Below are 14,232 nucleotides of genomic sequence, written 5' to 3'. Positions count from 1 at the left end.
CACTGCACACTGTTGTACAATTGGTATATTATAATAAAACATCCCATGCCTCAAAACCACTACTGAAGATTCTCATCTTTCTCTCAAACTGCCTGAAAAACTGTCTATAATTCTGTATGTCAGCTGGGTGGCAAGTGATGCTTAGTAAATATTGAATTACTTCACAATAATCTTAAAACAAATTTAAGTCATTGTCCTATATCTGTGGTTAAATAATTATATTTTTTATATAAATTACTTACAGATCAATTTCCATTGCTGACCCTGTAAAATGTCACTGCATATAAAAGTTGTATTTGAAATTAAATACATGGTTGCTCTATAAATCTATTCATGTAACATTAACAAAGTATATCTTGAATGTATACAGAAATAAAAGAGCTCAACTATTTCTCAAAGGTGCTTAAATTCTTTAACAAGAACATGTTCCTTTGGCTAGTTATGATTTATTGGAATTTTGAATATAATTTTTAAAATAGACTTACAAATAATAGGTACCTTAATATTTGAAAAATCCATAAAAGAATAAACAAATGAATATGTGAATGATTACATATATATGAATCAGTAAATGAACAACAAGAAAGCGTTGAAGACTTTGAATTCACTCAATTCCTATTTTTTTTTTTTAAAGATTTTATTTATTTATTTGACAGACAGAGATCACAAGGAGGCAGAGAGGCAGGCAGTGAGAGGAGGAAGCAGGCTCCCCGCTGAGCAGAGAGCCCGATGCGGGGCTCGATCCCAGGACCCTGGGATCATGACCTGAGCTGAAGGCAGAGGCTTTAACCCACTGAGCCACCCAGGCGCCCCTCAATTCCTATTTTTAATAGATATACTCCTTAATGGCTCAGCCCCGCCCAGGAATTACTAACTTACTGGAAGGAAATTCACTGCCTTTTTTTTTTTTTTTTTTTAATTTGTCTTTAAAGTAATTACTGATTCTGGCTTTCCTTGGTCAAGAATTCAACCCTCTTGGGGCTCCTGGGTGGCTCAGTCAATTAAAGCCTCTGCCTTCAGCTCTGGTCATGACCCCAGGGATTAAGCCCATTAAGCCTGTCATTGGGCTCCTTGCCCAGCGGGGAGCCTGTTTCTCCCTATCTCTCTGCCTGCCACTCCTCCCTGCCAGTGCTCGCTCTCTCTCTCTGTCAATTAAATAAGTAAAATTTTTTTAAAAAATGCATTTAAAATATTTTATTGTATTTATCCTGCATAAGAATAATATTACACTCTTGAAATGATTGAGAGAAATGCAAAAATGAAGCTTAATTTTATGAAATAAAGTAAGTCTGTTGACATTTCTGCATGTCAATGCTGCGAAGAATTCTAAACTAGTCTTTGTTAAATGCTTTAGCACATCAGAAAAGACACCATATTAAAAAAAACCTTTACATCTTAATACTTCCAAACAGTAAGCAAAACACTTAAATATTGCTATCTAAACTACTCAAAATTTTAGGTAGTACTATTAGAAAATGACATTTAAAACCATTATTTTAGCAGCACTGAAATGTATACAATTTTTTTTTTTTTTTTTGCATAAGGAGTTGTAAAGAGTATAGCAAATTATGTACTCCATTAGTGAGGCTTACCACTGAGGGTGAACCTAGAACTTATAATATCAAATTAGTAAATGGAAGGTACCGATCAAATTTAGAAAATGGGGCACTTGGGTGGCTCAGTTGGTTAAGTGACTGCCTTTGGCTCAGGTCATGATCCTGGAGTCCCGGGATCGAATCCCACATCAGGCTCTCTGCTTGGCAGGGAGTCTGCTTCTCCCTCTGACCCTCCCTCTTCTCAAGTTCTCTCTCTCTCTCTTATTCTCTCTCTCAAATTTAAAAAAAAAAAATCTTTTTAAAAAAATTTAGAAAATGAAATTTTCAACTCATCATCTTCCCTACAGTCTAGTTGCTTAAAGTGACCCCAAAACAGACTGTTCTAATTACCCACAGCATAGTCAAATATCCCTGACCAAGAACAAGTTCGTCTTAACAATAGGCACTGATCCATAGCATGTAAGCAGACACCCATTCAGTTCAGCGGGTTAGGACATTTTCTGATGAGACAGAAAGGTGGCTAGTGCAGACGCCTGCATTATGGCAAGTTTTGCAACCACTGAAATGCTGTTACTGAATAGATAATGTGGCCAGATAATATTATAAGTTACTAATTCCTTGTCCCTCACAGGCTCTCTAACTGGCGCATTCTACTTCCACTGCTTTTTAAAGGAGAAGCCACAACAGAACCAGAGTGGAAAAATGAATTTTGGTCCTTCAAGTTTCAAAGATTGGCTTTTGGAATAGTGATGGATAGTTTGAAAATTTTGAGCCACCTGAATATTGGCTATTAAGTTTCAAAAATCAAAGCTTAAAAGACTCAAAGCAGTGTTTATGCAAAAACAGTAGCCATAGATGAATTTATGATGGATGAGAAACAGCTCCTCTCTTCACCCCACAATCTGACTCATGAATGGGGAAACAAGAAGACTTAGGTACCAATTCCTTTAAAAAGGAGTCCTGACTTGCAACCAAACTCTAGTTCTATCCTTGAGTAGATTTGGGGAATTTTTGGACACAGGAGGCCTATGCCTTAATATCAAGGTGAAGCCCAGGAATGAGGCATGCCTTAGAGAAACTTCCAGTATATGGAATAGCATGGAAGCAGTAGAATGGACATGGGTGCTTGGCATGTCTAGATCCAGACAGTTTTAGACTTCCCTTTATTTTCAGAGTGGTGCTAGATGAAAGCCAAATCCCAATCCTTTGGTCCCTCAGGGTCTTCCATGCCTTGGTCATAGGAGAAGTTGAGAGAGAACTCATCAAAGTAGGGCTCACAATCAGGATCAGAAAAACAAAGATGCAGTCTCCATGGACTGTACACCTCTAGGTCAAAGAGCAACGTCAATGCCTCAGAGACAGCACGGACAAGGAGAAACCTAGGGCCAGATGCTTCCTCCCCCAGTGCATTGGCATTCTGTAAACTCCATTCAGAATTTAGATTCACTTCCAGCAAAATTTCTGAACATGTTGAGATTGCTTCTTGCACTCCGCAGCACATGTATTCAAGCAGAAAAGAAATTCAACTACAGCAAAAGGAGAGTCATACTTCTTACACACTTGATTTCATAGCCAAAGATTCATGGCTGACCAGGGATGGACCCCAGTTTGGTGGAAACTAAAGCTTAAATAATTGAAGGGTTTCTTCTTATGTGAACGCATCAAAATTATGCATTTATAATTAAGTATGGGGCCTCAGATGGTGTCCATGCAAGAGAGAGGATCTAAAGCTGATCCTCCACAGGCTTCTGGTTGAGCCCACACTGCCTATTACAGTAACCTTATTCAAAGCATTCCTTGTTGTATCCTCCCCATCTAGGGCTTAGCACCAAGCAGTCCCTTAATAAATCTTTGTTAAGGATGAGTGACCCCATTGTTCTACCTCATCTGCAGAAAGCAATATCTGGGCAGGGTGAATGACAGTGGTGAGTGCCTCAGCAGGCAATGGAGGCTGCCATTGTACCTCTCAGCTTCTCAGTCTGAAAGCAGACACTGCTATTTGGATTTGAAGGAAATGGCGGCATACCAAACTATTTTTAGTCTCATCTAGTTGTTTTCAATTGAGCTTTTTATTTTAACTTAATCCTTTTTCTAATTTAGAATGTCTATTAACACTGTCAGGTGATATGTAAAAACCACTGTGCCACTGGACGGAAATTCAGATTTGGTAATTCTCAGAGTGACTGCAGACTGTGGACGAGCTGCCTCTTCCTGCGCAGTGAAGGGTGTTCCTGAGGAGGAATGAGGAACAGTTCTGCCTGGCCCCCTGACAGGAAAAGTCTCAAAGTAGCCATTACCAGCTTAGGTGAGAGCATTTGTCTTAGATTTTCAGAAACAAACAATGAAGGCAAAATGAGACTCAGGCACTGAGATGCTCAACATGTTCTTCATGTGAAGAGGAAAACCTGAGATCACCTGTACAGACTTCTATAAAATTAGAGTTTAGCCAAAATGAGGTGGGATTTTTACTTGAGAAATGGCTGCTTTCAATTTCTGGTTTTGCTAAAAAAAAATAATAAAATTAATTAACTAGTTAATTAATTTCTGGCTTTGTTATTTAAATTTGTTATGTTCCAAAACTTCTCCCAAATCAATCTTTAACACCGAATCTCATTATCTTTATAATAACTTCTCAAGTTTCTAATCTAAGCATCAGAAGAACAAAGTCTTTAGGCAATGTGATGGTTAATGAAAAGAAAGCTCCACAGCTTTATGACAACCTTATTTTATAAGTGATGTGTTCAGTGGGGGGGGGGGGGGGGGGGAGTGATTCCTGACTTTCCTTTTCCCTCTCTGTTGACGATGAGGGAAGAAAATTCTTAAAGACCTTTTCTAGAATAAGTCAGAAAGCCAGACTCTCCTCCTCCACAAAAATATTTGCTCTATTTCCTTTTATCCTGTGGGTTGTGTAGAAAACAGGGCATCAAAATTATGCATGGACACCAAAACTATATGCTTAATACCAGAAGAGCCATGATAATAAAAAATATATTTCCTAAGCCCGACATCTGGTGGGCAACACTTACAGAGATTTCACAACTGGTTTTTTAGGAGAATCACAAGAAATAAATGTGAGGAGAATCATTGGCAAAACTGATACAAGGTGAAGAACTTCACACATTTTACAAGAGATATTTTCGAACCATGAAGTATACAAAAGGGAGGTTTTACATGGTAGATCCTTCCTGCTAGGTCCAAACAAAATGTTTTTTCAGGACTCACTAACACAGCCTATGACCCAAAGCCACATTACAGTCATTAGCATAATCTTTAGGCTATGCACATAGACTTATGAGATAATGGTTATCATGTAAACATTTTCTCTACCTAAAACATATTCCTGAAACTTTAGTCTATCCTTCTGTGTCTATCACTTATGCTCCTAGAGCATTTAAAAAGTCAGTCAAGAGGGCACCTGGGTGGCTCAGTGGGTAAAGCCTCTGCCTTCGGCTCGGGTCAAGATCCCAGGACCTGTGATCGAGCCCCACATCGGGCTCTCTGCTCAGCAGGGAGCCTGCTTCCTCCTCTCTCTCTCTTTCTCTGCCTGCCTCTACTTGTGATCTCTATCTGTCAAATAAATAAATAAAATCTTAAAAAAAAAAGTCAGTCAAGGACTGCATTGTTATAAATTATTAACAGCATAAGTGAGCTACTTATAGTGTACTATACACTCGAAGTCTTTGTAAATTATTATAGCCTGCTAGCTACACAAACTGTTTACTGCCAACCTGTGGCAAATCACATGGCATATCGATGTTACTTTTTCTGACTGCAAGAAGTAATAGAAATGGTGTTCTTAAAATAAGAGAAAGAAAATCTATCACAGCTAATGACAAAAGGAATAACCCAAGAAACATAGAGGTATCAAATATGTTGGTGTCTATTTTCGGTAATTAACAATGTCAGTAATCATGGTACTAAGTGTGCCAATAGGCAGGAAGAACTCTTAAATTTACCCTTTAATTTGAAAAATATCATATCACTTACTGAATCCACTACTCAAGCTTGAACTTACACTCTGTCTGGTATTACTATTTTTTAAAAGCAATGACAGGCCATCAGCAAGTACTTGATGAATAAAATTGAGTGCATGTGGTGTCCATTAAAAGTATTTCAAAGAAAATCTCAGGAAGAGGAGTCTAAAATATCATATCAAAATATTTTTTCAAGGTTTATACAATTAAATAAGATTTTCTCTAAACATCTTAATTTTGAAATATTTTGGCTTCCCCAAAGTACTGTTACTAAGCATCATCCTTTTATATCCTATTATAGATATACTAGTTAATATATAAGGCAAAAATGATTTGCTGGTGGTCCATCAATTCCAAACTAAATTCTATTCCATAGACCAGAGACCAGCAAAACTATGGACCAATGGTCAAATCCAGCTACATTCAATTGTTTATATTAGCTTTGCCCTACAAAGGTTGAGTTGAGGAGTTACCATAGAGACCATATAGCTCACAAAGCTGAAAATAGTAACTATCCAACCCTTTATAGAAAATGTTTGCTGACCTCCTCTTATGACCCACACAAGAAGTCAGAGCTAAAATGAATGTTAGAGAGTATCTACTCCAGTGATTCACAAGTCTAGATACACATTGGAATCACCTGGAACACTTTAAAAAATATAGACATCATCCCCAGTCACGCTGCCCCTGACCAGGAGAAATGATTTAATTGATCTTACAGGACCCGAGTAATCTATATTGTTGTAAAGTTTCCTCGTGTGGTGTTGAGGTTGAGAACTTCTGATCTAATCCTTTCATTCTTGGTACAAATGAAAAAACCTAAACCCAGGAAGTTAAAGTGACAGTCACAAAACTCAACAAATTTTCTCAACTTCCCAACACTCCAGCAATCCTTTATGGCTCTCATAAGCCTCCCCTACAAACTCAAGACTCTAGAGCATCTCAATGGCACTTTCTCTGTTGGCTCTAATAACACACTGGTTCAGTTCTTTGTTCTGCTCCAACAACTGCAGTGGTAAATGACTTAATCAGTGGAGTTTGGTGGTGAAGGACAGTGGCAGATAAGTCTGATTCCTGTGGACATCTGGAATAATGCCTACATCTATGCCAATCAAGACTTGAAATCTTTCATATGAAAGATTGGATTCAGAAGAGAATGTCAGAGCTAACATGGATCTTAAAAAAAAATTTGTAACCAAACTGTTTCCTTTTACAGAGAGAAATGTGAAGCCCTCAGTGGGGGTGATGACTAGACTAAGACCACACATCTTGGTGATAAAGCAAGAGTGGAATGCAGAGTAGAAGAGCCACTCTGTAGGACAGAAAGGACATGTTTGGAAGAAAAGAAGTCTTGGGACAGATGTCATGAATGGAAAACATGCTACAAAGCCTCATGAGGACAGAAAAACAAAGAAAGATATGATCAACAGACCATTGAAGGAAGGGGGAAAGAGGAGAACTGAATCCTCCCCTCAAATTCTTGGAGCAAAACTGGGTTCAATACTAGAGAATTGGGCATCAGGTGCAATGAAGAGAAGCCAGGTTCCCCTTTTTTGTTCTCTTGTTGGTTACTGTACCATCAGTCACTTGATGTTTACCGGAATCCAAAAAACCAGAGGTGATAAAAGGATAAAGGAGAAACAGAGGGAGTCTCTATTGACACAAAACTCTTCTCAGATTGCATCACTCTCGCAAGAACTTTCTGGAGCCTCATTAACTGGAATCTAAATGTGAGCCCTGCAGATACACAGTCTTCCCTCTCATCCTGGTGGTTTCCTTCCCCTTGTCTTATTAGGAACACATAGTACAATAGGCATGTCTTATCTGCTGCTATAGTTAGAGAATTAAGGAAGCAGGATACTATTCACATGCTCAGATCTTTTAGTTATGCTCACTAAGTGGTAGACAGTCCTGAAAAATACATGAATTGTCAACTGCCTCATTCAAACCAACTTTGAGTGTGGGTAATCCACAAGTCACCAGATGGCTTGATGTTGCTAAGTTTGAAACATTACCTCTGCACCCATTCTAACTCTTATTTATTTAATTATCATTCATTCATGGATTCAGAAATATAGGTATATACATTGCCTGTTTAAAATATGTAATTGCTTACATAGCTAAAAATAGGACAAAAAGACACTTTAGGGTACTAAAAATGGCAGGTATCTCGTGAGTCCAAAGAAAATAAATTAGTATACAGATTCGTTAAGAATATTAAAAAATGGGTCTCCTGGATGGCTCAGTCAGTTAAGCATCTGCCTTCAGATCAGGTCATGATCTCGGAGTCCTGGGATGGAGCCCCACATTGGGCTCCCTGCCCTGAGGGGAGTCTGCTTCTTCCTCTAACTCCACCCCTCCCCTGGCTTGTTCTCTTTCTCTCTCTTGTTCACTCTCTCTCAAATGAATAAATAAAATCTGCTTTAAAAAAAAATACAAAAATTTAAAACATTAGCTTTAGTAATAACAAATGTAATTCATTTAGTACTTGAGGTATGGAGTTAAAAGGAATTAATACTTCCTTTTCACCCCATCTACAGAATGGTATAAAATACACAAATCAAATAAATAGACATATACACATATACACATTTATATACATAAATGAAGAGTGAATTTGAAATAACAGTATTTAAAATATCATGATATCAACTGAAATAATTGGAAATTCCCTATAATGGGGGTTTTTCAGTGAGAATTATTAAATTTGACTCTCTGGCAATTTTATTATTTTTTTAAATTTCTGGGTGACTCACAGCCTACTAATCTGTATCATTCATAAGGTGACAATGTTCAGATAATTTTTCTTTCCAAACTACTATATAAAACCAGACAAATTAGTAGGTAGAACAGAAGTTTTGTTCCCTTTTAATGGTCTCATGATACCATATGTTGTATTTTGGGGAGATTCTAGACAAGAACTTAGGCCCCAAAATGTCAAGTTTACTGGAAGACATTCTTATCATTGTGCTTTCTAAACACAGAGGGGCATCAAGTTGTAGTGCATCTTCAGAGAGTCTGGTTTAGACTAGAGATATGAATGAGTGATGGAGAGATGGTTTCTATAGCACAGAGTTAGATGGCAGCAGCTAGAGAGAAGACAGATAGAAGAGGGCTGGAATATAGCTAATGTTCAGAGACTGGTAGGAAGAGGAGGGGCCGGCAAAGAGAAGTAAGGAGGAGCCCAAGAGGCAGCAGAGACTGGCAGGAGGAACGTCATGGTGGTGAGAGAAGAAAGTATCCAGAAGAAGGATTTGTCTATGGCATAAGTACTGCTGAGAGGGTAAGGGAGACAAGGACATTGGATCTGGCAAAATGTTGGCCATGAGTCATGGGGCCGATGCAAACAAAGTGAAGTAGGCTGTGGCAAGAATGGGAAGGAGGAAATGGAGACAGGCCCTCTTTCAAGAAATTGTGCTATAAATAGATCAAAGAAAAGAGGTGCAAGTTATACATCAAGGGAAGGTAGTTTTATGATGGGGACAGAGGTCCCACAAAGAGCAGTTAATTGTGTATTACTGGCCTTTAAATAGGAATAAAGACACGGAGGGAAGGTAGGGCATATGAGTAGAGGTGAATAGGCTGATGCAACTGGTAGAGAGAAATAAGGAAATTCTTTTTGGTTGCATCTATTTTTTTCTCCGAAGTATGTAGCAAGGTCATTGGCTGAGAGTGCAGGGGGTAGAACTACCAGAGCTCCTGAGAAAAGATAAGAAGGTGGGAAAGAACTATCGTAGGGAATATAATGAAGAATTTATTAGGAATATGTAACCAAAGGGTTTTTGGTCAGCTTTGAGTGTTGATAACTGAGATGTGCAGTCAGTTACAAAGTGACATGAAGTAACAATGAGGAAGTGTTATCATGCAAATATTACCCTTACTGGCTGAAAGCTAATAAAATCCAGGCACCTGGTTGTAAGCAACTGATGAGCAGTAAAAGAAAAGTCATTCTGCCGTTTTATAACTTCATAGTTCTGTTTATGTTTGATTCTGTGCCCGTGTCTAAACTAGGCTAGAGAGGTAAATGAAATACTCTAAGTCTAAAGATAGTTTTTTTTGTTTGTTTTTTGTTTGTTTGTTTTTTTTTTTTTTTCAGAGTAGCCCTGCACTGGAAAACTGGAAATCCACATCACACGAAACACCCTCTTTACTGCATTTAAACTCAGATCTAAATTCAGTTAAGACATTCAGTAATGTAACATGAGAACACATTGAATTTCTCCTTCAGAGGTCACAAGGACCTTCAGTGTTAACATCACACAGATGTAGCATTTGAGGGCACAGCTATCTCCCCTCCTACCCACAACATATGCCAGGTGAAAACAACAAGATTACTGTACAACTTTAGTAGGGGTAGAGGTAAAAAAGGGAATTAATATTAATAACTAGATGAATATCCACAGGGGCCCAGGAAAGACTGCTTATATATTTGGCAGGGAAATGAAAACTAACATGATCACTTTGATATTTAAACAAAAGAACATGACTTTTTAAAATGAGATCAAATGCAAATATTGATACTTTTCATAGGCTGTATTATAATATAATAGTTCTTTGCAAAATAAGATCAAAGACACAATATCAAAGCACAGGGTTACAAAGCTCAGGAATGCCATGCGAAAAACTTAGAGAAAACAACATACCTTAAACAAACTATTTTTTTTACACTGAACTTTAATGGAGATTGGACATGCAGAATATAAATGTACCAGACAAAGGTTTCAACATCAAATGTATACAGGTTGTTTCATAAACCAAGAAAATTAATATAGCAAAGGAACTGTGCATATACAAGGTGAAGAGATATTTTTTTTAAATAATTTTATTTATTTATTTGACAGAGGAAAGATCACAAGTAGGCAGAGAGGCAGGCAGAGAGAGAGAGAGGAGGAAGCAGGCTCCCTGCTGCGCAGAGAACCCGATGTGGGGCTCGATCCCAGGACCCTGAGATCATGACCTGAGCCGAAGGCAGAGGCTTTAACCCACTGAGCCACCCAGGCGCCCCATACAAGGTGAAGAGATATTTTTAGATAAAGAAGTGAAGTACATGAGGATTTTAATTGTAAAGTCAAAGTTGTAGAAAATTTGAACAAAAAAATAAATGCAAGCACAATACTGATTTACTCCTCTCCTGCTATTTTTCAACAGAAACATTTCTTTTTTAAAAAATTTTATTTACTCTCACTTTTATTTATACTCACTCTCACAGAGAAAATGAGCACAAGTGGTGAGAATGGCAGGCAAAGGGAGAGGGGAGAAGGAGACTCCCCGCTGTGCAGGGACCCCCGCCCCACCAATGTTCCCTGCTCGATCCCAAGACCCGGGGATCATGCCCAGAGCCAAAGGGAGATGCTTAATGACTGAGCCCCTCAAAAGACCCTCAACAGAAATATTTCTAAGAATATGAGACCCAACTTTAAAAGTGTTAAGAGTTAAGTGAGGAAATAAATGGAGTCACAGAAAAAGCTAGTCAAACCCCCAAAAAATAACATTCAAGGAAAAGAGAGATACCCTACTATAAATCGTGTTAGGGTTAAATTACATTTCAATGAATTAATAAAATGCTTTGCTTAAATAAAATATTAGATACATGGGCAGGCAGAAGGCATGAAAAGTTTTGTTTTTTCCCCAGAGATATTGCTTTATGATGATATTTGTTCTTTTTTTATAAAAGATTTTTATTTATTTATTAGAGAGAAAGAATGAGAGCATGAGAACAGTAGGAGGGGCAGGTAGAGTGACAAGCAGACTCCTCCCTGAGGGCAGAGCCTGAGGCATCCCATGATGATATTTCTTCTGATAGGAATTGGTTATAAAATTTTCACAGCTGAATGAACGTGTCCATTCTGGGAACATGGGACCTATTAGGAGACTGGAGAAGGAATCTAGGCAAAAAGTGTAATGATGGTGTTATATGTATGGTCATTTTCAACTTGGCTCTCTAGCCCCTCTGCAAATGCAGAAATGGATGACTGATTTTTAAGTACGCTATTCCCTGCAGACTAATCAAAGTTGACAATGAAGCTATTCTTGAAAATCATGTATTTTTTTAACTAACAGTGGGAAATATGTCTTTCTTCCTTTTACCTCTCACTCTTGCTGCCATGGGATTTGTGCCCCTGACACAGTATTCACTCAGTTATATACTACTGCAGGCTCTGCATTCCGGAGATCCAAGATAAGAGAAACAATGAAACCAAAACATGGTCTTTGTACCCACTAATAAAGTATATAAATGTGTGGGGATATTGGCCCAAAGAGGGAGAAAGAAAGCAAAAAGAAACACTGTAGGGGCACCTGGGTGGCTCAGTGGGTTAAGCCTCTGCCTTCGGCTCAGGTCATGATCTCAGGGTCCTCGGATGAAGCCCCACATTGGGCTCTCTGCTTAGCGGGAGGCCTGCTTCCCCCTCTCTCTCTGCTGGCCTCTCTGTCTGCTTGTGATCTCTCTCCGTCAAATAAATAAATAAATAAATAATTTTTTTTTTTAAAAGGAAAAAAAAAGAAACACTCTAGGAATGAGAAAGGAAATATCACTAAACACTGGAAATTTAAAAACTTAGGGAAAAAAAAAAGAATACTACGAAAAAGATAATGCTGATAAACTGGAAAACCCAAGACAGGGAAGGGTTTCTTAAACAAGATACCAAAACATAAAGGATAAGATTAATGAAATTAACTTCATTAAACTTAGAAGCTTCTTTTCATCAAAAGATACTATAAGCTAAGCCACTGACTAGAGGACCATGTTTAAAATATACAGAATCGACAATTAACCCAGAATTCATAAACTTTCATGAATCAATTAAGAAAAAATTCAGCCTACTACAAAAATGGGCAATTGACAGAAACAAGTAATTAACAGAAGAGGAAGCCCATAAGCCAATAAATACGTATTAAGCAGTCCTATCTCTTTAGTAGTTACTTCACATCCATCTGATTGCCAAAACTAAAAGGTCTGACAACCTGCTGAAACTGTGGACTGATGAGAATTCTTAAACTCTCTTGATGGGAGTATAAATTTATACAAGACATTTGAGAATAATTGGGCACCATCTGGTAAAGATGAATGTGGGTGAATTCTATAACCTAGTACAGCCATTCCTGCGTATCCATCCCTTGTCAAGGGTTTTTCACTGCAGCACAAGATCTTGACTGTGGCTGTCTATGTGGAGAAAGGAAGAGATGTAGGTCTAAAGTGAGATACATAGTAGTCTTTGATTCTTCTGTGATGTTTTATTCCCTAAGCTGGGTGTTGGGTATGTAGTCCTCCCTTATGTCATTACCTATCCTTTTTGGTTTGTCCAAATTTTTTCATAAAAGTTAAAAAATAATAATTACTTACCAAGCTGTCCACATCTATGCTGGAGTTAACAGCCCATTGCAATGTACCCATGATATTCATGGCTAACGTTAGAATAATACCAACTATTCCTTCTCCTTCACCTATAGGTGGGGAAAAAAATATAAACAGGCTTTATGTTATTTCTCTCTGCTCTGAACCTCTTTATGCTGCTCCTAAGACATGCATCATATTAAAGTTACATTCCAATTTTGTGCTAATTTTAACCATCTTTCATCTCAGTTCACCACAGTATCTACCACTAGTAATAATATCTTGCATATAGTTAAGTAGTAAACCAATGTTTTAAATTAAAGAGTGACTATTAGGAAAGAGTTGCCCTTTAAAAAAAAATGTGTCAGATATTGAAGGTGCTGCTGGTATCAGGTAAATACCATGGTCATCTCTTCTACTATTCCTCTGTAAGTAATAATACCTTCAAATCTACAATGGGCAATGACAAAAAACTTCTATGTCTGGATAAGGTCCTCCACAAAGAAGTCAAAAGCACGAGGGTACCTGGGTGGCTCAGTTGGTTAAGTGACAGCCTTCAGCTCAGGTCATGGTCCTGTAGTCCCAGGATTGAGTCCCGCATTGGGCTCCCTGCTCAGTGGGGAGTCTGTTTCTCCCTCTGACCCTCTCCACCTCATGCTCTTTCTCTCTTTCTCTCTCTCTCAAATAAATAAAGTCTTTAAAAAAAAGTCAAAAGCAGGAGAAAGGTTTGAGCAGCATCCATTAGATGATTAGATAAGTCTCCTGCCTTTGTGAGGAGAACTTTCTCTACTAATCAGACACTTTGGGGTACGAAGTGGACTTAGGGTTTCATGAGGAAGTCAAAACTCATGGGTCTGCCATTGAGAAAGGGAGAAAACTGCATTTTATATTTTAAAAAAATGACCAGTTTGCCCAGGATGAATAATACTTAAGTGTTTAATTAGAATACATAGCTTCTATGTATGGGGCTAGAGAGGACGACTAATTTACGACTATAAAAATTTTCTAAAAGAAAAGTTTTTAAAACTTCAGGTTATCAAGTCTCCATTGACAGTCAGTCCTGGCAAGTGTACCATAGGATAAGATCATTACTGGGTTCTAAAATTGGGGGAAGTAATTTGTCCTATTATTATTAACTGAAATTTTTTCTTCCACATTTCCTCTGACAGAAGACAAACCATAGACAGTAGGCATGTGCTTTTAATACTAAATCATTTATTCCAAATAGGTAAGACTTATCAGAACCCCAGTATATTACTCATTCTGAAGGTTAAGATGAGAATAAGATAAAATTTTAATAATAACAAGAATAAATAATATAATATTTATGGGTATTTAGTAGGAACCAACACTATACCAACTGTTTTGC

General features: G+C 37.9%; 1 protein-coding gene across 1 annotated transcript in view; it reads right to left on the bottom strand.

Moving 5' to 3' along the window:
- CFTR (CF transmembrane conductance regulator) overlaps window positions 1-14,232 on the bottom strand; it is a gene marked incomplete at both ends in the record, with an annotated part of 166,451 nt that overhangs the window by 34,551 nt on the left and 117,668 nt on the right. The window contains one exon of the mRNA XM_080818680.1: window positions 12,873-12,973. Coding sequence (XP_080674806.1) covers window positions 12,873-12,973 — 101 coding nt within the window. The remainder of the gene's footprint in view (window positions 1-12,872; window positions 12,974-14,232) is intronic.

This window comes from Martes martes, assembly GCF_963455335.1.
Source record: "Martes martes genome assembly, chromosome: 11".
Taxonomy (NCBI): Eukaryota; Metazoa; Chordata; class Mammalia; order Carnivora; family Mustelidae; genus Martes; species Martes martes.
The sequence above is the reverse complement of the archived record's forward strand: the minus strand, read 5'-3'. Positions and strand labels throughout refer to the sequence as shown.